The following is a 26,394-nucleotide window of genomic DNA, read 5'->3' on the forward strand; positions in this document are numbered from 1 at the left end:
AAAGAAACATTCCCAAAAATGTTGCCTCTCATATATTCTGTCCTTTCAAGGCCACAGTGTCATGACGAATGTGTAGAGTTTGGTTATTGTCAGTTGTGCTCGTGCACAACTAACAACGCAGCAGCAGTAGCAGCATTGCCAAATAATTTGTTTTAGATGTCACGTGAATTTTTTTCGATTTAAAGCTTTCGTGACTGCAGGGATTCATCTTCTTGGTTCTTTCGGTAAAGTCACGTAGAAGGGAAGTAATAAAATAATAAAAATAAAACATAATAAAATAATTCTCACGACGTTTCGGCCACAACGCAAGCAGCCGTCCTCAGGTGAATATATGCTCCAAGCACGGTGCTGTTTCATTCAGACACTGTCTTCTCGACAGACCTGGTTTTCACCTGAGGACGGCTGCTTGCATTGTGGCCGAAACGTCGTGAGAATTATTTTATTATGTTTTATTTTTATTATTTTATTACTTCCCTTCTACGTGACTTTACCGAAAGAACCAAGAAGACGTCACGTGCAGTCTGGTCAAACAACAATCCCCGTGACTCACACTGCGTGAGGGATGCCTGCGTGGAGCAACGCTACATGACTATTACTTCAAAGTGACAATGCCATTGGGGTTAATTTGAACGTAAGGCTAGATATATGTTGTACTTTAGGAGTCCTGTATAAGTACGTGGTTATGCATTGAGACATTGCTGTACTATGCTTTGGCACAGTTTGCTCAAGTGCTTCCCTGCAAGTGGTGAGAGACATTTTACACCTCTTTACATTTTCGGTAATAAACCATCGGCTTAAATAGCGACGATAGGCGGTTTGATTACCGGGCAGTTTGGTGGCAGTGCTTCAAACCTCTCGTGGAAATCCGTTTCAGTGCAGTTATCCCTACCACTGACAGATAATGCAGCGATGCAACATGGGGGGGGGGGGGGGGGGGTTGGCGTTACCTTGACTGAGATACAAAAAAAAGATCCAATCTGTTAGAGATCGGTAACGTTTGTTGCTTTAAAGTTTAATGGGGGGGGGGGGAGTTGTGTATCTTCGTTGCGCCATTGTGCGGCGTGTAAGCGTACTCCCTCATTACCTGCTCGGGGTTTAAGTGAACAGCCTCATTACCTGCCGGGGACTGTCCCTGCGTGGAGAAACACGAGCCCGCCACCCCTGCCCGGCACATCGGCAACCCGAGAGCTTCATGCGCGCGTGCGATGCCAGCCCCCCCCCCCCCGCAAGCCACTGTTTATCTGCTTACATCCTCCACTGGCGACGCTGCCTCTGCTCCCGGGGGCGAGCCACTTACACGACGGCCCTGCTGGCATCTGTCACGCTGCCTCTCAGCTGCGATGACAAATAAATGAGCGACACACGGTGGAAGCTACTCAAGCCGTCTTGACCGGGACTCGGACGGAACGGCGTCTCCCACGTTACCCGGGCGTCTCGGGGTGCCGTCGTCGTTCGAGGCCGACACGTCGCGCCGTTCGACGGCTCCTGGGGCCGCGTCTGTCGAGCGTCGCGCTCTAAATTCCACCCCCTCCCCTCCCCCCCACGTCTCATTTCCAGAATGAAACGTTACTCTGGTAACTTCTGTTATCCAATCCAATCCGACCTTCAGTCATTGTGCTCGGAGATGGAAACATCCCCTTACAACCACGGTGTAAACGTGGTCTTGTGTGTGCAGGTGCCAAACAAAAATAAGACGCCAGCCAGAAAAGCAAATAGACCATGAATTTGTGAATGCCCGCCTCAGCCGCTGTGTGTTCTGGGACATCTGATGCCATTTTTAAGCTTCGTTAATACCAGGAAAAAATGACTGAAAGCAACGGTCGCGTGGCTCACGTGAGTGTAGCGAAAGCGCCCTGTTGACGAGGCCGCTGCAGTCCCACCAAGGCACCTCTTCACGAGTGACGTGGCGTGCCTTGCACGGGGCCCACTCTTCATGTCCGGCCACCGGATCCCCTCCGGCCTGTGCCACCGGCATTCTCGGCAGCTACGCCACTGCCCTGCACGCACGAAATTCAACACGCATGCATACCTTGCATCATGGTGTCCGTAAGTACGTTGCACTTCGTTTGCACCGTACGTAGCCGCCCGTGCTGATCGGAGGCGCGGGGTAAGGGCATCAAACTAATCACCAAAAGCGGTACATGCTGGGAGCCAGCCCCTCCCATCTACGCGAGGACAGGCAGCGCGCGCTGGGATGTGTTGAGCTGAAGGAAGTCGACCGCTGCTGCTGCTGTGCGGTGCCGGGTCCTGTGATGGCACGGCACGCTTGAGGAGCTTCAGGCAAGCCCCGATTTCCGAAGAGAATTGCCGTTGTCGTCGCTGTTGGGTGTTTTTTTTGCTTAACTCGCAGGGCTCGGATTGAAATTGCTGCATTGCTAAGGGAATCGATATTGTTTTGGCAACAAAATAAACAGCACTCGATTGTTTTTTTTTGTATTTTTGTTTTGGGCTGCTTCTTTTCAAAGTGAAAACCCTCTCACTGTGAGCAGCTGGACAGGTCGCTTGGGGCCTCCCCCGGACTTCCCTCGCTATGAGGCAAAGTAGCTATAAATATGGTGGCAGTTGGTGCCAATGATTTTCCACGCAAGTGGGGGAACGAGCAATGGAGCGACAGAATTGAAGCCCCTCCTTCAACGGAGTTAATCTGAGGCATTTTCTTTTTGTGCCGAGACCAGGGATCAAACCGCGGGGGATGGGCCCTTCCATGGGCCGTATTAACATTCGTGGCCCCCTCCCCTGCGCAAGTGAAATGTGAGTGGCCCATTCTCGTAGTTGGGTCTCTTTCTTGGGGATTTTCCATTTTGAATGAATTCTAATTTATAATGTGCTGTAAATATCGGTGAGATACGGTGATTTGGGAGTCCGGCTTTGCCGAGCACAAAGCTTGTCTGACCCCGCTGTGCCAGTCCGCCTGCTCAAGTTCCCTTGCCCCACTGCAGGTTATCAGTAAACCGAGAGAATATGATTATTTCTCGTGGCAGCACTCCAGATTATGGACTGAATGCATGATAGACAATCAATTACCGCGTAGAGTGCATTACGCAGTGTACTCTATCAGGTCGGGCTCTGGGAATGTATGTAATTTATTTATTGTAGCCTGGAGGTTAAAACTCAATTAAAAAGCTTGGCAATTCAAGGAATGGCGTGGTTGCTGGCTTAATCGTTGTCCAAGTCGTGAGACCTCCAGTGGAGGGGCCAGTTTGCATGGGCTGAACAAAATGCATTATTAATTACGCTCTTGTGACGAGAGGGAATGGTATTTCAGAGTTTGAGCCAGGGTTTAAATAAATTGGCAACCTCTCTCTTGCATGACGCATGATTTAGCGCTTCCTACCTGGGGGAGAGCCGGGTGGGTAGTTGAGGTTGTTGATTGAGGGCAATCTCAATGCATAAGCTGGATGCAATGAAAGGACCTTCATTCATTTGACGTAATGGTGTGGCAAATTTGCCCACCTGTAAATCGGTTCCCTTATCAGCGTTTTGGGATTTAACACTTTTGAATTTCTCCGATGTAGTAATATTTTCACGAGATTATTATTATTTCTACTATTACACGCGATGGGGTAAAAAGAAACAAAGACGTAATGACACTTATGTGCGGAGGAGTAATGTGACGAAAGCAGGGATTAAATTGCATTTAACACAATCGGCATTCCGTCATCGCGCTGTTAAATCATAATCTGGAGAGCCTGGCCGAGCGCTCATTGTTCATTGAGTCGCTATTAAGCTGCGTGACCCGTGTGTGCGCGACGGTAATGGCGTCTGTTTACCGCGAGACCCTCTCCGGTGACAAAGACGAAATGGACCCCCCCCCCGTCAATGAATGTGACGTCAACGCCAGCGACGGGATTCGGAGTGCCGTGTAATCGCCGTAATGGGTCGGCCCGGCCTCCGTAGCCTCCTCATCAGCCGCCGCCGCCGCCGCTGTCTCGTCGTCCGCCGGCGGCTGACCGCTCGTCAAAGGCCGTCGTTGCCGGATGTGAAAGTTCCGCGTTGGAAATTAGGACAACGGGGTTTGCTTTCGGGGCTTGAGTCCAGAATATCCGCTGCTGTCGGCATTGCCAATTGAGATGTTAACTCCCTCGCCTGGTATACAGGAGGTCGTGGGTTCTATCCCGACCCTGATGCCTGCTGCTGTATATTTGGAGTTTGCGTTAGAAACGTGCGTTTAAAGAATTTAGCTGCTATAAATGTGCACGTGATAAGCCACTTCGTTGGGCTATCATTTGTGGCCAGGTCACTTCTGTTAAAGAGCTACACATCTCAGTGGGCCTTACCTGGTCAAATAAAAATAGTAAATAATATAATATTAACAACCATTATTTTGTGCCACTGTGGTAATCCAGCATAGACCATACAACAACGTAACGAAGCAATGCCCGATCCACAAATACGAAGGAGACATCACAACGATAGACTCCGCTGACTCTGACGTTGTCGTCTGCCTTGCCCACCTGAATGTGAAGTTGTAGTTGTCAAACGGCATCTGCGTCATCAGCCGTACGAAACAAGAAGATTGTTAGAAGTTGAAGGTACAAACAAAAATGGCCGAGTAATTACAAGCGCGTTGGCTGCAGTTTAACTCTCCAGCGTGGTTCTCGGATTGTGCCAGCGTGCTGCCCGACTCTGGATCTGACGTTTCGCACAATCTAAAATATACTCCCAACGCATTCGTCATTATCACTGCGGCCTTAAGAGGGAAACAAAATATAAATATAGGTGACGTTTTAAGCAGTGACCATTCATTTATGTGCTCAAGAAAAAGGGCAATTGCTTGAAACGCCGCCTTTTATATCATCCCAGAAATAGTTGTGTGTATATATACTGTTATGTATATACTTATTAATATATAGATATAAAATTTCAAGGGCAATATACTTAGGCCAATTACATTAACAGTGTCTGTTACGTGCGAAATTGTGGTCCTGTCGTCTGGGCGCTTGTTTTTTAGTCATTATCCGTTCACACGGTGGCCTGTCATTATCGCCATGCAGCCAAGGGTAAATTGCGTGGCCAGTGTGAACATTCATACCGGGGAGGAGGGAACACAACAATTTTAATCGCTGCTCAATTGCTGCTCGGCCCCAAGCGTGCGACGACGATGCGCCTGTAAGAAAACTGCATCGCGTCCAACTTTATGTGCACCGCCGTCCAAGCCACGACGGACTCTCGGCGCTTCCCCGGCACGTGCTGCCTTTGTCTCTCGGCCCTCTGTCCATTGCCGAGTTGCCCGACGGGCTTCACCTGCGCCCGCGTGCACGCCACCGAGTGCCCCGGGACCGGATGTCCTCGCCGTAGAACGCCGAGTTGGCGCGGTGGCCTTCCCACGCAAGCATTTCTGAGCGGTCGTGGTCTACAAAAGGTAAAACGGGTAAAGGTGCGGCCCTGCAATGCCTTGCTCGCGCCCCTGCTGGTGGAGTGGCCTTCGCTCGAGCGAGCACTAGCGAGCCCCTTGAGAGGATATTGGGCCTACTCTTCCACTCGTGGTCAGATTTATGCGGGAAGCGGCGGGAGTAGCGACTCTGTAATGCCACCGCGCGTGACCTGCCGATCGACCAGCTGCGGTGAACCCATTTATACTTCTGGGCTGGACAGAGTTTGGCGGGAGGGGATTCGAGGAACTTTCGCCAGAGGTCGAATGGAATGGATGACCTCTGGATTGCTCGTCCAGCGCGCTGTCCGTTACGCTGCAGAGCCGAGACCAGCGATAGGCGCTTGCCCATCGTGCGCATCTCATGACCGTGCGCGCACCCGTGGGCCTGTCCTGCCGAAGACCCCTGACAGCACAGTGAGAAAGCCCATCGTCAGTAAAATGCAAGAGCAATAAATGCGAGAGCCATGTGGGGTCATTTAATTTGTCTCATGAAATATGCATGGTCGTACGGACAGGACTAAAACCCGCGTTACGCTGCGCCACCAACCCGAGCACCGTATTAACCTCACTGCCAGCATCCCACGGTCAGCTGGGATAATTAGCAGTGAGAAATGGGAAAGGTTTATTGGTGGCAGAAGCCACTAAGTTTAATCCTCTTGCTGTGTCTATTAATTCTACACTGTTAATTATGTGTGTGACATCGCCTGCTTTCCATACATCAGCCTGTAATTCCACCAATTTGCAACGATGTGACACGCACCCCTAAAGCAAGTGGTCAGGCCGTTTCACAATTCCCACCCTTGGCCTGACTTTCTAATGCAGTGCAGTACTTCCAAAATCCAATCAGGGGCATGCTGGGTAATTAAGTTATTCCTGGCATACGATGCTCCTGGTGGTGTTGCCACACTTGCCATGGATTGTTGCTGCTCTGTAATCTGCTGGGTTTTGAATGTACGCATCGCTGTGCGTGGTGATGATAATAACAATAATGATCCCAAGCCCCTTGTCAATCCACGGTTGAGTGAATGCCTTCCGCCGTATCGTTTCGGTCGGTCACGGAGATTTGTTTGACCATATTTCACCGCACTGGTTGGTGTGCATACCAGCGACGGGGGTGGCCCGGAACTGGCTCGGATGTCACTCGCCGCTGAAGCGAGCCATGAGCTTGGAATGAAACTCAGGCGACCCCGGCTGATCGCGCAGTGCACTACTAACCACCGCGCCAACGCTGCACTTCCTGTGCTATTATGTGCGCCGCCTTAAATGAAACTGATTTTGTTTAAATACATTTCCATTTGAATTGCTTTTCCTGCATCAAAACAGCTTCGTATGAATGAACCAACCCTCCCCCCTTCCCACAGTAAAAATGAATGTGAGATGCATGTAATGAAATACAGTGCTGGAGTAGATTTTGTTTTGCGCCAGTAAAGGTCATCTGGAAAGGGTGTCACGGGCTGGAGATGGAGTGGGGAATTGTGACGGTGGCCACAGTGGTGCTGCTAAATAATGTATGATGGGGGCAGTGGTGTGTGCATGGCTTGGGGCACATTGCGGAAGGTTAGGGATGCATGTCACATCACAGCGCAAAATTCATAGCGCCGTGACTCATCAGCGCATCCACTTCATAAATACTGCACTTAACACTTTAATGCGTGTGCGCTGCATAATGCGATTGAATTTATGCTTTGTATTCATCTCCCACAAAGAGACGGGCGCGTGGCGTTGCGTGTCGCGGCCGCGTTTGCTGCAAAGTTCCTTCGGTTGACATTCAAATTCGGCATCGAGTCAAAGGAATGGAACGAACGCCATAGACAACCCCACCCCCGCTCGCCGTTTGCTGTCCGTGCCATTGTTGCGCGATGAAAGCCTAAAACAATGCTATTCAATTTTCTAACAAGAGGCGACATTTCATGATAATACTATTACTACCAATCATTTACCTGATCCGCGTGAACCGCCGTGGTCAAACATTGTGTGCAATGGGGGATGCATTCAGCCAGCAGTGGATTGACAAGGGGCTGTATATTACGACAGTGCTGTGTGTACCCAGGAGAGCCTTCACTGAACCTCAAGACTTGCACTGGAGGGTCCCGCTTTGGTATGTTTGGCCATTGAAGTTTTACGGAGTGAAGTTTTACGGAGTCTTCGGGAGGAAAGTGGAGCATCTGGAGGAAACCTGCGCATGAGGGGATAGCAGCAGTAGGGCCACGTGGTCAGATTCACAACTCCATTTGCTGTCCTGGCATCTCGCGACCACTCCACTACCGAGTGCTCCTCCAACCTGTGCCTCTAAAGCACGAGACAGCGTGTGCCTGTCGCCATGCCTGGCTTTATCGCGTGCAGTCGCTCGTTTGGCGTTCACTCATTGACCTTTGCATTAATTATAAATAGTTACTTTTAGCCTTGTGGTACTGAGTCTATTAAACATATGGCATAACTTTAAATGAATTAATTTTATTGGAGTATGTGATTTAACTGAGCTTTTACATGTTTGGAGGTGTACGCCCGTCATATCTATGATCGAACTGATAGTGCCGGCCAGAGATTACTGCTACGTTCATCTGTGTATTGCTGAACGCACTGCCATCATCAGTAGTCGTGTGTTATCCGCTGCTGGCTGAAGCGCTCTCCTCGTAGATGCCACGCGATCCATCTCGCTCGTCCTCTCGGGCACGGCTACCCTGTCCTGGTCCCATCCGTTGGGCAACAACAACCTTCCTGCCTGACGCTGCGCTCCTCCAAAGCAAGCTTGCCGTGTGTGTGCTGGATGCTGGGTAGAGACGAAGCAGTCATTTTAATGTCATTCCACTGGCTCAGTTTCAGCCTTGGAACGGATGTTGAAGTTTATTTACAGATGTCAGAGTCCACCTGACTACATGCTAAATTACAAACGCAAATAACTCGCCACCTTCATCTCTACCATTGCCTCATTACACGTAAGAATATACAGTAGCCTGGCCCGCGCCTGAGATGGAATCTGCTGTATATTTGTCCGTATTTAGGCCGTGTTATTGATGAAGGTGGTGAGTGTTCATTATTTATGTTTCCGCACCACTGCCATTGCAGTCACATTATATTTCATCGCTGAATTTATGTATACATAATAGCAATAATGGTCCTGTAACTTACAACCATTTGTCAATCCGCTGCTGGATGAAGGCCTCCCCGCGCTGTGTGATTCATAGCGGTTCTTTGACCATGCTGCACCGCACTGGCTCAGTGCATTTCTGATATCCGCCCCCTTCGTCGTTGGCCATGGCCGAGAATCAAACTCGGCTCACAGTGTTCATTGGTGCGGTGCGCTCACCAACGCACCACCACTCCATCTCGTTTTCTTTAAAAGTCTGTGTGCACGAAGGAAACCTCCGGCATGGTGCCGTGGTGTAACGGTGCGCACTCCGGACTTGTGTTCCAGAGGTCGTCGGTTTGATCTCCCGCCGTGGCAGTTAAACAATGGAGCAAGTTTCTTAACCGCCCCCCCGCCTCTGAGCACCCAGTGGTAAACAGTGGATGGCGACACCACGGATAGTCGATCTGCGTGCGATGGGGTAAAGTGTGCTGTACTCCCACCTAATAATAATAATACACATCTAATCAGTTGTATACCGTCCATGCGAATTGTATCTCGCATTCACGGAAGCACTACAAACCAAGCTGGAAGGCAGCTGCCAGGCTGTGAGCCAGAGCTACCAACAATCGCTCTGCAATCCTCTGTGTATTAAGATGTTTTCAGCCGATGGGTGAGTGTTTAAACACGTGGGAGGAAACCAGAGTACCCAGAGGAAGCCCATGCATGTGATGGGGGCAACCCTCTGTCCGATGTAGGAGGGACAGATGATCTCAGTTCACACTTTGCTGTACTCCGTGTTTTTGTCAAGACGGGTTACGGCCCCTCGAAGGCCACGGGATGGGAGCCTCACGACATTTTGTAATTTGTGTAGTGATCCACCAACTAAATTTTACCTCCATAGCGCTGGATTACAGGCAGCCACGTGCCGTAGCCACCACCTCTTTAGAGATGTTTTGCCAGCATGGAAGAAGGGGCCCAACATACCCTCACAGAGGGGCTCTCTAGGGCTCCATATAATCGAGGCCCTCCTGCCAGCGGTGGCCTCAACAAGGGAATGCAGTGCTGCACCTTTGCCTTTTCTTTTAGACAAAAAAATGGTGCCAAAAAAATGAAGCAATGGGGCCGGTGGCTGAGATGTGCGCCGTCGCCACGTCTCGGCGTGGAATGCGAGGCCCGGAGATTGCGGCGGGAGGGCGGGGGCGCAGGGCGACAACCAAGCCTGCTGTGTCCTCGTATGTCACCATCCGCATGTGGGATGCACCGAAGGTGCGCATCAAAGTCTCTCCCTCTTCATTGGCAAAGTTTCATCAGGGCCACGGCGTCATCACCCTTCCCCGCAATCCCCGCGCAGTCGCCGCACCCCTGCCACCGCACGGCGATGCGCATTTAGAACAACAACAACAACAATTACCGGGGCGATCCATTTAGAGAGGCCACACGAACATATGAGCGAGAATTTACAGAGAAGAGAAAGTCGCATTTCAAAAGCCTTTTCCGTGTCTCGCACCGAATCTCAATGCACTCGAGCAATTGTTTGTCACTCTGCTTGATACGCTTTGTCCAGCACAGCCAATGTACTTCTCCCGCGCAACATTCAATGACGCGTGGCAGCTGCAGTTGCTAATCTCTCATTGGGGTGTCTGCAACTGGCTCACCCTGTTACAGCATTGTCAACCTCCCATCGCACCTCAAGTTCAAGCTCCGCCGTTCCACGCTTATCTGCAGGCTTGTGAAGGTCTCCTTCACTGCCCTTGCATCTCATGAGCTACTTCCCTTTCCTAAGTATGAGGGGTATTTGTTTTTATTTAATCGAAATAATGATCCACTTTGCGCCATTCTGCAATGAAATAAACGACTCGTTATATATATATTTAAAACATAAGAATAGTTGGACAAAATTAAGCCTCTGATCTGTTTGCTTCCACGTGGGAGGTGATGGGTGGGGTTTGGACTGGAGGTGACTGGTGAGACATGTTGACGTCAGAGGCATCATCAGGCCCGTCACCGTTCGCGTGACTTGGAGGGGGTTTCCCACCTTTGCTCGGCAGGATTTTGGGTTGGCCACCAATTTTAAAGAGGCCCAAGAAATTGATATCAGAAAAGCAGTTGATTACACGTTTGTATTAATTTCATCGACTAATCACCCCAGTTGGAGAAATCTCAGTTTGGAACTCGCGCGGCGACGAGCTTTGCATCGGAGAACGGTCTCCAGAAGATTACGTCATAGAACTACTTCGGACAACCGTGATATTCTACGCGAGGTGACGCACCCTTCTCGTGAGCCTGAGCCACCTCCTGTTCCTGCTCTCACTCGAACCAGTCGTAGCTATGACTGCACATTTGTCGTCACAATGGATTTCAGCAAAGTCTGTCTCCATCACTTACCTTACATGCACACGCAATGAAGCGTAATTGCCGTAGAGAAACAGAGCTCTTGTGATCTGAAGCGGTCCTTTCAACTGGACCATTTATGGAATTATACTTTAACGATCTTTATAATGAACGTTATGAAGGGGGATAAATTCAACTCACATTTTGATTAGCGAAATGAGTCTGCCTGCCTTTTCGGTCGAATCTCCTATCAGGTGCGGAGATAGATAGAGTTAATGTTGAGACTCGCATCATCGTTCAATTAACTATATTGGCCACACCTGGCGTGGACATTGAGTAAAGCGTCGAATATCTCAATCCGCTAATAAAGACTAGTGCTTAATACGTCCCTTGGTTCTGAGCGGGCAAATAAATTACTCTGCACTCCTTTGCTCCTGCCTGCCACCGCCACCCACGTAACCTCTGTTACCAGGACAATTTAATCGAGAATCATTGACTCGTTGTTATATGGACTTCCGCGGTGACGAAATTGGTGTGCTGTCTGGCTGTAAATATGGACCATTAATTCTCAGCGTCTTTCCTTATAACCGATGGTAATGTCACAGCAATGTACGTGTTTGGATTTGTGGCCACGCTAGCCTCCCCTGTGTGCACACTGGAAGCCTCGCTAGGTGTTCGCAAACAGCAGTGGTCTCCAGTAGTCCGAGAAAGGCAATACAGCCATCTTTCAATCGTCGCGAATAATTTTAACCGGTAGTGTGCCGCGCGGTATTTCCTCGCTCTTGAAGCGAGAGGGAGCAACTGAGCGGCGTGAAGAAGCACAGGCGAGCATGAGGTGTGAGCCAGGCGGTGAGCCGGCACCAACGATTGCCAAAGCTCTGCAGTCTACTTTATAATAAGATGTTTTCGTCTAATTAATATGCGTGTACGTGATGGAGGGGATTCGAGCACCTGGAGAATAGCCATGCGCGTGAGGGGGCAACGCTCTATCAGGTACAGATGGAATCGGAGGAGTCCACACTTTGCTGTTCCGCCTTCTCGTGGAGAGCCAGGGTGTAGCACCGCAATGCCTACGCGAAGGGAGTTTCACAACATGTGTGTGCGATTTACCAACCCTCGCTGCCTCTGCAGTGCTGAATTATAGGCTACGTGCAGCAGAGCCACCACTGCGCAGCAGTGTGTGTGGATCAAACAGGCTACAGAGCCGATATTTTTCATCGTATAAAGAATCCTTAATATCTGTAAGTATGTGAATATGGGTGTAAAGTGCATCTTGCCTGGCACAAACGTCATGTGACGCCGCTACCCCTCCGTGGTGAATGTTTGTATGTTGAACTTCTTTTGCACCACCGTACGAAGCCGACCGTGCTCATCAGAGGTGCGAAGAACAACAAACGGAACACAAAAAGCTGTTCTGAAAAAATGCGTTTTCAATTTATAATGGTAGCTGTTGTTATCTTTGTCATTGACGCAGCTCACGTCACCCACACGCTCACTCACATCGCCGACGCGCTCACTCACGTTGCCAGTCGCCCACACGCTCACTCACGTCACCCACTCGCTCACTCACATCGCCCACACGCTCACTCACGTCACCTGTCGCCCACGCGCTCACTCACGTCGCCCACTCACTCACGTTGCCCGCGCATTGCCGTTGCAGCATTTGGCCGCGTGGCCATGCCGCCGGGGCTGGTGCGACGGGAGCTGTCGTGCGAGGGCTACCCCATCGACCTACGCTGCCCGGGCAGCGACGTCATCATGATCGAGAGCGCCAACTACGGCCGCACCGACGACCACATCTGCGACGCCGATCCCGCCAAGATGGAGAACGTGCACTGCTACCTGCCGGACACGTTCAAGATCATGACGCAGCGGTGAGTGAACGCGTGCGGCCCGCCCGTAACCGAGCGCGAGCTAAAACCGGGGGGCCCCCGCCACCTTGTTTCCGCTGGGGAGGAGAGCCAGAGACGTATTTTCCCAAGTCGGCCGAGGTCGATCAGAACCGTGCAATGTACCGAAATGGAGGTCAAGACAATACCTGTACCAGATCTCGACACAAATCAATTCCCGCCACACGGACACAGATGCCATTTCCCAGACTGTCTGGGTCAAATCCCAAGCTAAACGCTGCTGTTTCACATCATCTCTTTATCAGTGCCGTCATTCGCAGGACACGTTTTGGCAATCCCCGCACGGGTCACGAAAGTGTGCAGAGGAGGCCTGCGAGGTGGGCCCTGAGGGTCCGCCCCCCGCCACCTAACTAGTCCGTGCAGTACCCACAATCCCTTGCTACAATCAAGGACGTACAGAAAAGTCCCGTGGATGGTGCCATCGACTCGTAAACAAGTTTACGCCGAGGCACAAAAGCAAAAGCGCTCAGCGCGAAGGGAACATGGAAAACGTCATCGTCGTCATCGTCAGGGTGTGTGGTGCTTGCTACATCACCCCCGTGTGTGCTATGCTGGCCTTAATAGGGACTTGCCAACAGCACGTTCTTTTCTCTAAACAGATTGTTACAAGTTGTACAGGGGATGTTTATGTGTGCCACAGTGAGGAGTGCAGGTGGTGCACTCCTTACTCCCTGGAATTCTGGACATTTTAGTCAGCAAGCTCACATCAGCCTCTGCACCCATGCATCTACCATCCAGCGCTGTGCATAAAGAGTCCAAGTGTTTAGTGAGTGTTTGGGCAGTGCTCAACTCCGTTGGCTGTACGTGATCAGTGGCAGACACTTCATGTTCCCGTAATGAGAGTCAAGCATTCCCAAAGATGGACACTGCTGATTGTACAAATTCCAAGATCCCCCGTGTGGCCTTTTACAGACAGCTGTGAGCGAATAGCTACGTCGGCCGGCACAGCGCACAAGGGTTTGGTGTTGGCCAGAACCACGCTCGGCCACCTTTGGCTCCTCAGCGCCGATGCTTGTGTACCTCGCCAGGTACCGGTGGCTGGGTCGGCCTGGTGTGGAGGCCCAAAACCGTTCCGGATAAGCGCCACGGATGTTGGCGGCGGTCAGGAATCCCACCGGATATCTGTAACAAAGAGCTTCATAGCTCATTGGACTCCCCCAGTCTAAATCAAGATTCTGATGGGGGGTCACGTGGTTCATAGTGTAGCGCTAACGGACATACACACGTACACAAACAAGATCAACAGCAACCGCTATGTGCCACTAACTAGCAATGCTGTCACGATGGCACGAGAGCACTTCCAGGCTACTTGTAGTGTCAAAGGCTCTCAGGCAGGAAGTCACAGGACAAGCGCAAACTGTTATGGGCGAATTGACTGAGACCACTGGCAGATGCACCACCTGCGCCTCCCCATTGTGCTACATTGCTGCGTTTTAGCCACCTGCTACTCTGTCGGTTGTTGTGAGCATCATTCCTGTTGCCTCCAGTTGTTGCGGGATGGGTGGCTGACACCAAGTGCCCAGTAGCAACTTTGGCAAATCCATTTCGAACCAATGTCTCTTGCACTTCATATGTCCAATCAAACAGAAGCTGCTTTGGCACGTGTTGGCTGGGTATGTGAGCTACATGACCCAGACAAGTCATCCTACATAATAGAGGTTTTTTGGGTTAGATCGCGTAAATATATAAATGTGTCGTTAAAACCCACCACCACCCGACACAGCCGACTAGTAAGGGTTGTCACGTACACAGAACTTGCCAATTCGTCACTAGTACAGCACCACACCGGTGTGTTGGAGAGCCAAGCCACAACATTTACAATCTTACTACGACGTTTTGCCAGTAATACAACTAGCTTCATCAGGCTACAGCCAGATTTGTGGAGAAGTCCACCTGTTTCGTTCCTTAAATAGAGCCGTAGACATGGTGACCACAATTCTGCGCTCTTGCGCAAAGTGGGGGGGGGGGGGGGGGGGGTATTAATGAGTCAACGTACATTATGCATGTGCATTAAGGCATTCTCGCCTGCTGGATGAGCCCATTGATCTGGATAAGGCCCAGATCTGTGTCTTCCTCGCCCAAGTTCACCTGGAATTTCCATGATGCCAGCAGCTTTCATTTTTTGACCTCATTAAGGCCAACGATACTGTCAAGAGGCTTTTGGGATCCCTGATCATGTTCATTAAGGACCATGATGATGGTGGCAGTCCCAGCTAAAGCTACGTGGTCAAGAGTGAGACCCATTCTTTGTCTTCATTCTGAGGTGTGAAAGGGAAGGCCTTTGGGCTCCTCTAATATCTCACATCTTTGTTTGACCACTTTATTCAAGAAGCCTTTGAAGACTGCATGAGTGGAACACCATCTGGTAGAGATACAATGGGAAGCCAATTGACGGCTGGGTTCGGGGAACTTCTTCGAGGATGCCATTATTCTCGAATTGTTCCCGGCACAACCGCAGAGCGAAAACGTTGAACATTATCCTGAACAACGTGCGGCACAACATGCAGACACGTCGGAGGGCTGTGCATCACAACCGCGGGAAGCTGTGCAGCAGTTTCCATGCTCTCCCGTCCAAAGCCAAGCTCCCAGTTTTAACCCCGTGCTCCCATCCGAGACAGAGGCAGGCTTTTATGTGCGCAGCGTGACCGACATCCCAACCTGGTCAACGAAGAAGTTGATTTTGTACCTAATTCGATCAAGCATAGCTATAAGGGCTTATTTGGCAGATAAGCACCGAATAAGCCACTGGCGAGCACAACTGAACCTGGGAGAGCTCCGTGCACCTCGTGCGGGAGATAGAGCGCCGTAACGGTGCAGGCAAAGCACAATCATGTCGCTCGTGCGACGTGAGTGATGTTCAGCTGTCACGGAGGACTTCAGCAGTGGGAAAGTGGTGCGCTCGGCGCCGAGATGCCGGTCGCACATTTGGCGTGCAATCGCTGAAAATGTAAAAGCAGGTACATATGCAATTGTATAGAGTGCTTAGAAAACATATCTTTTTGGAAATATGATAATGGGAGCGCACGAAGCTCAGAAGAACGGCACCAAAGTAATAGAATGCGGCTGTAGAATAACACAATCCAGGTAGCAGAGTTGTGCATTGTGCTCTGGATCCAGGGACCTGTGTTCAATTCCCAGCCACGGCTTACAACCTTGGCGAGTGATGTCTGATCCAGTCGCTCTCTTTAACATCCATAAACATTCTCTGCATTATGTGCCCCATATTAAAACTCAAATTACACACGTTATACACAATGTACTCTGGACCGAGTGACCTGAGTTCCATTTCCAGCCATGGCTACCATCCGTGGTGAGTGATATCTGATCCATCGCCCTCCGACTCATCCTGCCAGCACGGTAAAGCGTCGTGGAGGAAGCCTGTATCCGTCAGTGGAATGACTACATTATTATAATTACATTGTATACTCAAACTATTAAACTATTTTTTTTCATTGACCAGACAAGGTCCACTGAGCAAAATTATATATTTTTTTACGCAAGTGGCTTATCGCGTGGAAATGTATAGTGGCCAAATGCTCTGAGCGCGTAGGGAATGCCTTAAAGCCTCCCTTTTTACAAATAGCATGAACGTGTGCAGCTAAGAATAAAAAAGCGACACGAAAAAACACCTCAAAATGTAATGAAACGATTGAATTATAATTGCGTGCGGTGACAAAAAATGCGGCGACATCTCTAGATGCCGCGCACAAAATCCGGGGGGGGGGGGGGGGGATGGGGGGGGGGCACGTTTCGAGAGAGGAGCGGCGGGTGAAAGGGCGGATAACGGAGAGGGGGACGCTTCTTGCGTAATGGATGAAGAGGTGCCGAGGGTAGCGGAGAATGCGACGACGTACAATGGGGGGACGTTCGCACGCCACGGCAGTCGGGCCGATAAGCGCAGAGCGAGAAGTCGGCGCTCTCGAGCAATTGAGCAAGGACTCGAACCAGGGGCATGAGGTCAGAAATACGGACGAACGGGATGAAAGAGAGATCCGGACCTCGAGCGCGTTGGGCGGAGGAGAAGTAGTGATGGGTCGGGGGTGGAGAGGGAAGAAGGGGCGAGAGGGAAGCAAATTAGAAAAACTGCACCTTGACATGCGTGCGTGCTCTTGTGCGCTATACACGCACAAAAGCGATATCTTATTCTGTAAATGAATTGGCCCTCGCGCAGTGTGTCGGGGGGTCCCGCGCTTAACATTCGCGGCACGTCCACGCGCTCGTGAAGCGTGCGGTTTTTTTTGTTTGCACGTAACCGTGTTGAGGGCATCTGTAAAATCTTATTGCGGCGTGCAAACATGCGCGGCGCGGACGCATGGGCATGCACTCCATAAAATGAGATACGGCGGAGCATCTGTTCTCCATCTGCGGTCGGCTTTCAAAATTGCGCCTGATCAATGTGAGCGCGCCTAACGTGCGATCTATAGACGAGCAACCTTTGGTCGTGTGCCGTCGGCCTCTTTATTTACGCTTTCGCGGGCCACGCCGCACCGCCCTCTGCGTTGCGCTCGCTTGTTGCCCTCGCCGCGCAGCGTCCACGCTGCCGGCCACAGAGCTCGGGGGACACCGTGCCGACCGCGTGTCACTTGCGTGGATGCACACCGCACCGGGGTACTGCTGCTGGTGGCCAAGAGAATCTTGTTATTTGCTGCAGTCAGACGGCGTTTGGCCCTGCTCTGCGCGTCGAGTGCCGTTGCCCGCGCAGTCGTGAATTGTGAGCTTGCTGGGGGAGTGGTAGTGCCACTGGTGAGCGAGCAGCACAGCGCTTCAGATCCGGCGAGATGGGTTGTACACCTGGCCACGGCCAAGCGTGATATCTGACCCGGTCCCGGGTGGTCCCTTTGCCAATCTGCGCTAACCAATGGCGAGCCCCCGATCTCCGTGACTGACATTGGCATCGGGAGGAATGAGCCCAGCAGTGGATTGAGAAAGAGCTGTAAATAATAGTAATTATGTAAGAGTAATTTTACCTTTTTTCTGAGATTTGTTATTTGCTGGAGAATAAAAAAAAAACAATCTCAATTTTCTCACTCAAGTGAAGTACTGCTCTTCCTCTTGTGTACAAACTTCAGCCTCTGGTGGAAATTCCACATTCCTGTGACAGGAGTAAGTCCACCCACAGGTCCATCACTTCCGACTCCCCGTATGACAGCACGGGACTTACTTTCAGGCTGTGGCAGAGGATGAAGCTCTGAATCCTTCTGATTACGAGTCACGTGTTCTATCCACTGCACCACCAACAAAAATAACTTCTCCCATTCATATTATTCCTATGGACAAAGTGCTTTGGCGATGTAACTGTAGACGTAATATGACATTACGCAGTCAACCCCAACTGGATTTTATCCCATAATGCGTGCTGATTTTTGCAGTTTTGCAGGCAGCGGCGTATTTTTTTTTGCCGGCCAGCTGAACGGACCTCTTTTCCAGGAAAACCCTAATTAGGCCCTTTGTGAAAAGTAATCCTTTACGTAAGCAAATAAGAACGATAAACAAGCGGCGGACAGTCGCCGTGCCTAAGAAGTTGTATGCGAAACCGATATAATGATCCGGGGTGCCTCACATCTCGGCGTACTTTATGACACGAGGCGTCCGCGGTTCGAGCGGCGCGACGTCAATGCGCCCGCCGCGGCGGGGACACGGCGCCGCTGTGGAGCTGCGCTTCAGGTTCTTGTCGGCATCGTCGCCACTCCCACGTTCCACTGAACCCTGGCCCCGCTTAGGCCAGGGTGCACGATGCACATCGAGCCGCGGGCTGTCGAGAGCGCAGGCTCTCGCTTTGGGAGTAAATCGACGCCGTATCAGCGGGTAAAGGTGCGGCCCCTGCAATTGCTCGCTCGCGCAACTTCGAGGACCAACACTAGACGGAGCTCAAGAGAGCCCCCCGCTGCAGGCTACTTTTGGCCTACTCTTCCACGCTGGTCAGACGTCTCGGAATAGGCGGGAGTACCCACACTCTGTTCCACCACACACGCGACCCGGAGGTCAACCGTGGTTCACGCGTTCACACTGCTGGATGGACAGAGGCGTTGGTGGGGCGGGTGTTTGAGAAGCGGAACCGGCGACCTCTGGATTGCAAGTCCAGTGGGCTGACCAAATGACAGAATCTAAACACCGCCGTGTTGAAGAGCGGGATGTATGTGAGGAGGCAGATGAGCAGAGGGCCCCTCGTGTTGCCTTTCGCCGGAGAAGACACTGCAGAGTATGTACGCCGGGAGCCACAAAAAAAGACGTGAACTCAAGTACTTTTAGAAAGCAAACTGAATTTTATCGTAAAAAGCAAAGCGACGCACCGATGTTCTTGAAGAAAAGCATTCTCCATCGGTGCATATTTCCCGTCGAAATGCGTGCGGCTCAGAAACACGGTCACTGACAACTAAGATGGGGAATGAACGCTGGGAAGTGCGCAAAGAAGCGTCGAGAGGGGGCACGCTCGGAGTGACACCGAGAGACGGAGAGAGGAACGCGGGGAGCGGAGAGCAGACGCGCAATGAGACGCGTCAGGTGGACTCGGTAGGTGAGCCGTGGGCAGGACGCATCCTCAGAAGGGATTGAGGGCCCCTGGGTAACACCACTGACGGACTAACAGGCGAATGTAGACCGCGGGCCCGAGAGGGTGACCACCACGGAGACGGAGTGACGAGATCCGTCTCTCGCGTGCGGGAACGAGAGATGGGCTCGCGGCATTGGCGGACGGCGACAGCCCGAGGGTCTTTATCCAGCAGTGGGTAGAACATGACCGATGATGTTGATGATGCTGGCGATGAACGATACGCTCCCGTGGCAGGCGCACAATGCCGAGAATGATGGAGCCATGGCACGGCCGCGTTGTCTCGGGACGGCCACGCAAAGCGCGCTCCTCTGTGTTTGTTGCGGCAAATGCGCCTCTGCTATCTGACTCGAGCAACGCAGCTGGCCACGGCGATTGAGAGGGAACAGATCGATACGCTTAAACGGTCGGCTACGTTGGCTGAACCCGTCGCCAAGGCAACTAATTGCCTCGACCACGTGAGTGAGAAATTGCTCGAGTGGGGGGGGGGGGTGCCGTGGGGTCAGCTCGCGGGACTCGCCATGCGGAGGTCGCCCCATCGATTTGAACTCCGCTGCAGCGGTGGAGGGAACGGCGGCGCAAGTTTCTGACATTCCCCCACCCCCCTCCCTCGCCGCTGGCTCCGCACGCACTGTGCACCTAGCAACCGAGCAGCGCTATGACGTCTTCACCACGGTTGGTCCACCGGCAGGTTGCCACGTGTGAGTACTCCCATCTCGAAACTATTTCTTTTGTTTTGCCAGGTAAGGCACACTGAGCTACACAGCTGTTTTTTTTCTTCCAGAAACGGCCTCGCCACAAATGATCGCTCAAAGAAGCGGCTTATCACGTGGAAATTTACAGCAGCCAAATACTCTAAAACGCGTGACGTCGATTCTTCTAAATGTGGAGGGAGAAACCGGAGAAGCCAGAGAAAATAAAATCCATCCGACGATGGGGAGAGAGACACCGCAAACTCCAAATACACAGCAGGCGTCAGGGTCAGAATGATCAAACCCACCACCTCCTGTATACCAGGCGAGGGAGTTAACATCTCGCTGCCGTGGCACCCTCTAGGCGAAGCCTTTCCATGAGCAAAGCATTGCCGGGCTGCACCTTTACATTTACAACCTATAAATGTTTTTCAATTCACGTTCAAAGACTCGGGGGGGGGGGGGGGGTTGGAGTGGCAGGGTGGTTGTTTGTTTATGGCGGAAATAATCACGTGCCGAGCACGCCATTAAATACAAATCCCTGACTTCACACTAAAGGCTGAGGAGTGTTCTTGCGGTGATATACGCGCGCAAGATCATACAACACGCAAACAGCGGCCAAGCCACCGTGCAAAAATCCACACTGCAGCCCACACACATCTCTGTAATGCCCCTCGAGTGTTTTGCTGCTGCGCTGGCTTCCGTGATTCTGCACACTTAAAATGCTCCCCGCTAGTAATGGGCAATGAATCCAACTACTTACCAAGTCGAACTGACTAATGATTTGACCAGCAAATCAATCAGCTGACTTGCCAATGTACTCGTTGATTTAATCGTTGAAGGGGCCGCAATGTTGCCGGCGTGAATAATCAGCAACAGTGCGGCCACCCAGGCAGGGCCGTGATGGTCACAAGTTCCTTCACTTTGTCACCAAAGTTGTGCGGAACAGCTTCCCAGGACGTAGGATTAATGTGGCCACAACTCCTCCTTTTTAACGACGTAAATGAAAAACATTATTTTTAGACAGAGTACAAATAGCTCCAGTGAAGTGAACGAAAAGTAGAAGCACAGAGTTTAGCCTTTCATTTTGGTTTATTTGTTTGTGCACAGTACTTACACACTGCCTCGTTCCCGAGCGAACGTCGTATTCCGCGTGCAACGACTTCCCTGCTGAGTAATGATCTCAAATGTCTTTTTGTTCTGGTGACTCAAAGCATACCACATGGGAGGCACGATGTAAAGTATACACCACGATGATGATGATGATGCTGATAATGATAGTTCACAAATTACGTGTAGCATACATACACTTTTCAACTTTTCCCTTGCCAAGAATGTATCCCTAAGGCCTAACATTGGTCCGATGGCTCAGGGGTTAGACATCTGAGCCTGCCATCACTGAGATCCTGGATTTAAATTGGAGTTTTAGCCACCTGCGATTTAACGCGAGCTTTCAAGTGAAGCGAAGTTATGGTCTCAGCGCGGTGACCAACGACTGCACAAAAGAACACTCGCATTCACTGAATATGGCGAGATACTTATTGTTATATATGGCTGTACGTTGAACTTATGTCACGCCTTCCATAGCCAACCGTGCTAATCGGAGGTACAGGGGGAAGGATAACTTATTGGATCATGACGAACATTCCTCTGTAAACGGGGCACATGGGAAAGATGGTTCCCTCTTCTGTAGATAAACGAGGCCACCTGCAATGGATTTGAGAAATAGTTCCGTGATATCTGCTTCCACCGTGGTCATTCCTCGACCCACGGGGTGATGTGCAGAAAGCAGCGCATCACCCCGTGTGTCAGGAAATGGCCACTTTGTCTCATGACATGACAGAAGTAATACAGATATAATACAATTGGGCAAAAGGCAAATGAAAAAGTTCTGCCCTTTAGAATATTGGTGGACCAGGTGTCTCTATTTTATACGTGCAGTTGTTAATGCAATGAACCCGGTGACCTGAGTTCAATTCCTGGCCACAGCTATCATTGATCAGTGGTTCGTGACATCTGGACTTTTTATTCTCCTCCCAAACCACCCCGGTCCCCGCCTCCACCAACTTGCACTGACCAGCATGGCAAAGTATTGTCACACAACTCCCATAACCGACACGACACAGAGAGAGAGGTCGTTATCTAATAGTTGATTGACCAAGGGCGAAACATGGTCCATATTTTGTGACCCAAAGCATCATCCCAGAGGGGATTGTCAAACATTCGGATCGTATGAGGGCAGCGGTTAATTTGCATCATTCTCTGCCGCAAATATAGCACGTGGCATTCTCACCCACGGCTGGGCGAAGTGATCCGAGCCCTGAGGCTCGTTTGCCTCGTCTCTCCTCCAGTGCATCTTCACCGAAGAAACGAGACGAACTCTAATGACTCCAGCGGCTCGCTCTGGCGGTCTTCCTCGGCACACCGCGAGGAATCCCGTGACGCTTGTCGTCATTGCCACGCGCGTCACGGCACGGTTATGCAACCGCGTCGCTTTCCGCGGTTGTGCTGTACCGGCCCCCCCCCCCCCCCCCCCGATGTGTTTTCTGGGTTTTTTCCGCATCTGTCGCCCATCGTGATGTCCGGACGTTTCTCTCCGCCTGTTGCTGAGAGCTTTCTGCTGGGAACTTAACCTCAGGAACTGAATGGAGGAAGCTCCCGGCGCGTGCAGAGAAACGTCGGACATCGTGCCGAACATGGCGGTTCAGTTTCCTGAAAAACCTCTCAGAACGTGCAGCGAAACGTCGGACGGCGTGCCGAACGTCACGTGGGACGACCCGAACACCCAGCGGAGAGCAACGCCACCTCGCGCGTGACGTCACGTGACGCGCTGGCGGCGTGCTCTGCCCGGCTTACGTCCTGCGAATAGCCGTGCACGGCCATTTCATTACTTGGTCTGCGGACGGCGCGCCTAATAATTGCAGCGGCTTTACATGAGGCATGCGTTTAATTGCAAAGCTGTAAGGAAAAAAATACAAAGGCGTGCTCAACGCACGCACGCTTCTAAGAATGCCGAATTACGTGGCTTGCAATTACAATGCACGCACGAGCGTGTTCACACCGTCACAACACTTTCTGCCCTGCGGCGTGGTGTGGCGTCGTGCTGCATTGCCGCACGAGCATGATCGATGTGGGGGCGCTGAGCGGCGCTGCGCGAGTCGCCAAGTCGCGCTTCGCCACCTTGCGCTCCTGCGTTGTGTTTCTGTATCGTTGCCGGTATTCTCGTATTTGTACGTGTGCGTGTCTATTTGCGCCGTGCTATGAGCCAGGTGACCCGAATTCTTTATCAGAATCAGAATTTTCATTGAGACTGGAGGAATCCGATGGGATATGAAGCTTTTTTTCACAGATATCTAGTCGGATTTCATTAGCACTGCTAACATCAGTGGGCTTTACCTGGTAAGACACATTTTTTTATATTTTTAAAAAGCTCTTTGCTTACCTTTCCTATACTTTGCACGCTTGACGTGTTTTTGTACTGCTTGTTCTGTGTAACGTTGTGACCCTGTGCCCCTACTGGACATCTGTGAAAAAGAGCTTTGAAGCTCATCTGATTCCTCCTGCAGTATAAATACAGGTTCTGATCTTGGTTGTGGTCGTGGCGCGCGTCGCTGCCTTCCGTGCTCCTGGAGCTTGCGGGGAGCTCTCCCTTCACATTCGTCTGCTGCTCGGATATTTCACCCGGAGCAACGAGGGGAACGGCCCCCTCGTTTTTGCGCTCGTGTTTATAAATCTATTTTGTAAAGGCTTCCGGCGCGTGGCCTGCGATGTTTAAGAGGGCAAAGGGGGCTTTAGGCGTCGCAGCCATTTTTGTCAATCCACTGCAGCGGAGGGGAAGGTGGGCACGTGAAGAGCTGCGGGTGCGTCTTTGGTCGGGGGCGACCTCACGCTCGGACAGGGGGGGGGGGTCCCAGGGGGGCGCAGGGCCTGGAAGTCGTGGACGTTAGTGGGGGCTGGGGTGCTGTTTAAAATCGTTGTCTAAAGAATGGATTCCCGTGTTCTTTGAAAATCTGCCTCCTTTCCTTTAAGCGTGTACGCCAGATGACCCTTCCGTGGATGTTTCGATGAGTGTCGTGCGCCATCGAGTGTGGAAACAACAGGGAGCGCAGTCGTGGCAAAAGAAGGCGGTTGTCACCGTAATATTTGGTAGTAACGGGGGGGGGGGGAGGGCAGCCTAATGCTGTGAGCCCCCTTGGGCCCCCTTGGCTAGTCGAAGCATGCCGACGCATGCCCCCCCCCCCCCCCCACACGGATAGTTTTCCCTCCTCGCTGCAGGATCGTTCCTCCACGCGCCCGTGCCTCGCAGCGCTCCGGGACACCCCGGTGTAAAAGGGCACCGTATCAAAAAGAAATCGTTATTATTATTATGCTGCTGCCGTATGTTGTCAATATTACCGTTCACTTAGGCCGTTTGACGAAAGGTGGCAGCAAAATGAATCGGCAGGAAGTAGCTTAACGACAACCGGCCGTGTGGATGCAGTGCTTAGTGTGCATGATCGTGATTATTAAGTTGGGAGTTCACATCCTGGTTGGGCCTTCCCTCCTTCCTTCATAACAATTCGTACATTTCACATTTGCGGCATTCTCCTAACGCTAAGTGATACCGAAGGTGTCGTGCTTCACGGGTAGGTGTAGTCTGCCGGTAGGGGTCGATGTTGAAATGTGGTTTTACCAAATTAGTACGATACTTTTAAAATTGGACTAATCTGGACGTGACGCCGGCACACGTGGCCTGTTTGTTGTAAAGACGTCACGGGATATGTCATGTCTGCGGTGTAAGGTATTGCGATGCCCTCTTTAGTGGGGGCGGTGTGCGATGGCTCGGTGAAGACGCCCGTGGTGTAGGGCAGGGCGGCAGCTGCTCGCGAACTGCGAACCTCTCAACGAGCGGCGAAGTCGCCATCTCCTGCCGTGGCTCCCAAACAAACAAAATGTTCCTTATGGTGTGGGCAGTCAGCAGTGTTCGTCCTGAGCACTATCTCACCCTTGCCAAAGGAATGTGGAATTTCCACCATTGACTGAGAGCTACAGTCGGACACACGTGCTTCATTGCTTGCTTGTACGAGCAAGAAACAGCTTTGAGTTGTTGAACCTACAATTTTATATTCTTATTTATTTATTTTGTGCTTTTAGTCAAAAAAAGAGAGGGAAATTCAATAAGGCTCAATATATATAGACATCGCAACCGCACGATTCTCTCTGCCTCATTTCCCCCAGCAGGTGTTACACAGTGACATGCACCTGCCGAGTTGCTGCATCTATTTACCCGATTGTCTCCGACAGTCAGGTAGACAATTGTGAGGCCATTGTGCACACCAGGCGATGTGAAATGGGGTGTTTGTCTGTCTGGGCGTTCGTGCGTGCGTGCGTGTGTGCGTGTGGGGAGCGGTAGTGTAGCGGTTAGCGCGCCGCGCTGTGAACCCGGCGACCCGAGTTCGATTCCCGCTCACGGCCAACACCGGTGATCATTATCTGAACCGGTCCTGGGCCTCCCCTAGGTCGACTCAGTCTCAAATGAGTACCTGGTGCGGTGCGTAAAAACATCGCCACTGGGGGAGACAAAGGCGTCTGGGCGTGGTGCTGGCCACCCACCCCCTCGTGTGCCGTGCCGGCCTTCATAGGTACTCGCCAACAACGCATGCCTCCAACCGTTTGTAAAGGCTACAAGGGGGATCTTTGTCTTTGTGTGTGTGTACGCGTGCAGATGCAACAATCGGACGCAGTGCATCGTGGTGGCGGGCAGCGACGTGTTCCAGGACCCCTGCCCTGGCATCTACAAGTTCCTCGAAGTTCATTACGAATGCGTCCCCTACAGTAAGTGTCGCCACGTCCACTCCCGCTCCCTTCGTTCATAATCCACTACAGGCAGCTCCCATGGAAATGAAACTCTGCACCAACCACCTATGCGGTTCTATTGTTGTTACAACGAGAATGCCACGTGTGATGATTTTTTATTTATTAGCGGTATATCTTACCTAGCATGGAGAGTTTAGCATGTGACTGCCTCCCGTGTGTGTGCGCACGCGCGCACGTACGAGCAGGCAAGCCAGCGTGTGCACGGGCTCGTGCGTGTGTACGCGTGTGTGTGTGCCCGTCTGTGTGTGTATGTGTGTGTGTGTGTGCGCGTGTGTGCGCGCGCGTACGCGTGTGTGTGAGCGTGTGTGTGTGCACGCGCGCATGTGTGTGTGCGCGTGTGTGCGAGTATGTGTGTGCGCACGCGTGCGTGTGTGTGAGCGTATGTGTGTGCGCGCGTATGTGTGTGCGCGCGTATGTGTGTACGCGCGTGTGCATGTGTGAGCGTGTGTGCGCGTGTGTGTGTGTGCGCGTGCGTGTGTGCACGCGTGTGTGTGTGTGCATGTGTGCGTGTGTTCGCGCGTGTGTGTGCGTGCGCGTGCGTGTGCGTGCGCGTGCGTGTGCGTGCGTGTGTTCGCGCGTGTGTGTGTGCGTGTGTGCGCGCGTGTGTGTGTTCG

The 26,394-nt window shown here is 51.7% G+C and overlaps 1 protein-coding gene across 1 annotated transcript in view; it reads left to right on the forward strand.

Moving 5' to 3' along the window:
- Nucleotides 1-26,394, forward strand: part of LOC133350771 (adhesion G protein-coupled receptor L2-like) — a 205,873-nt gene that overhangs the window by 169,014 nt on the left and 10,465 nt on the right. Inside the window, exons 3-4 of the mRNA XM_061565495.1 lie at nucleotides 12,436-12,649; nucleotides 25,629-25,738. Of these exons, the coding sequence (XP_061421479.1) occupies nucleotides 12,436-12,649; nucleotides 25,629-25,738 (324 nt within the window). The remainder of the gene's footprint in view (nucleotides 1-12,435; nucleotides 12,650-25,628; nucleotides 25,739-26,394) is intronic.

The sequence above is a fragment of the Lethenteron reissneri genome, chromosome 4 (assembly GCF_015708825.2).
Source record: "Lethenteron reissneri isolate LAM-NWPU_2019-01 chromosome 4, ASM1570882v1, whole genome shotgun sequence".
Classification (NCBI taxonomy): Eukaryota; Metazoa; Chordata; class Hyperoartia; order Petromyzontiformes; family Petromyzontidae; genus Lethenteron; species Lethenteron reissneri.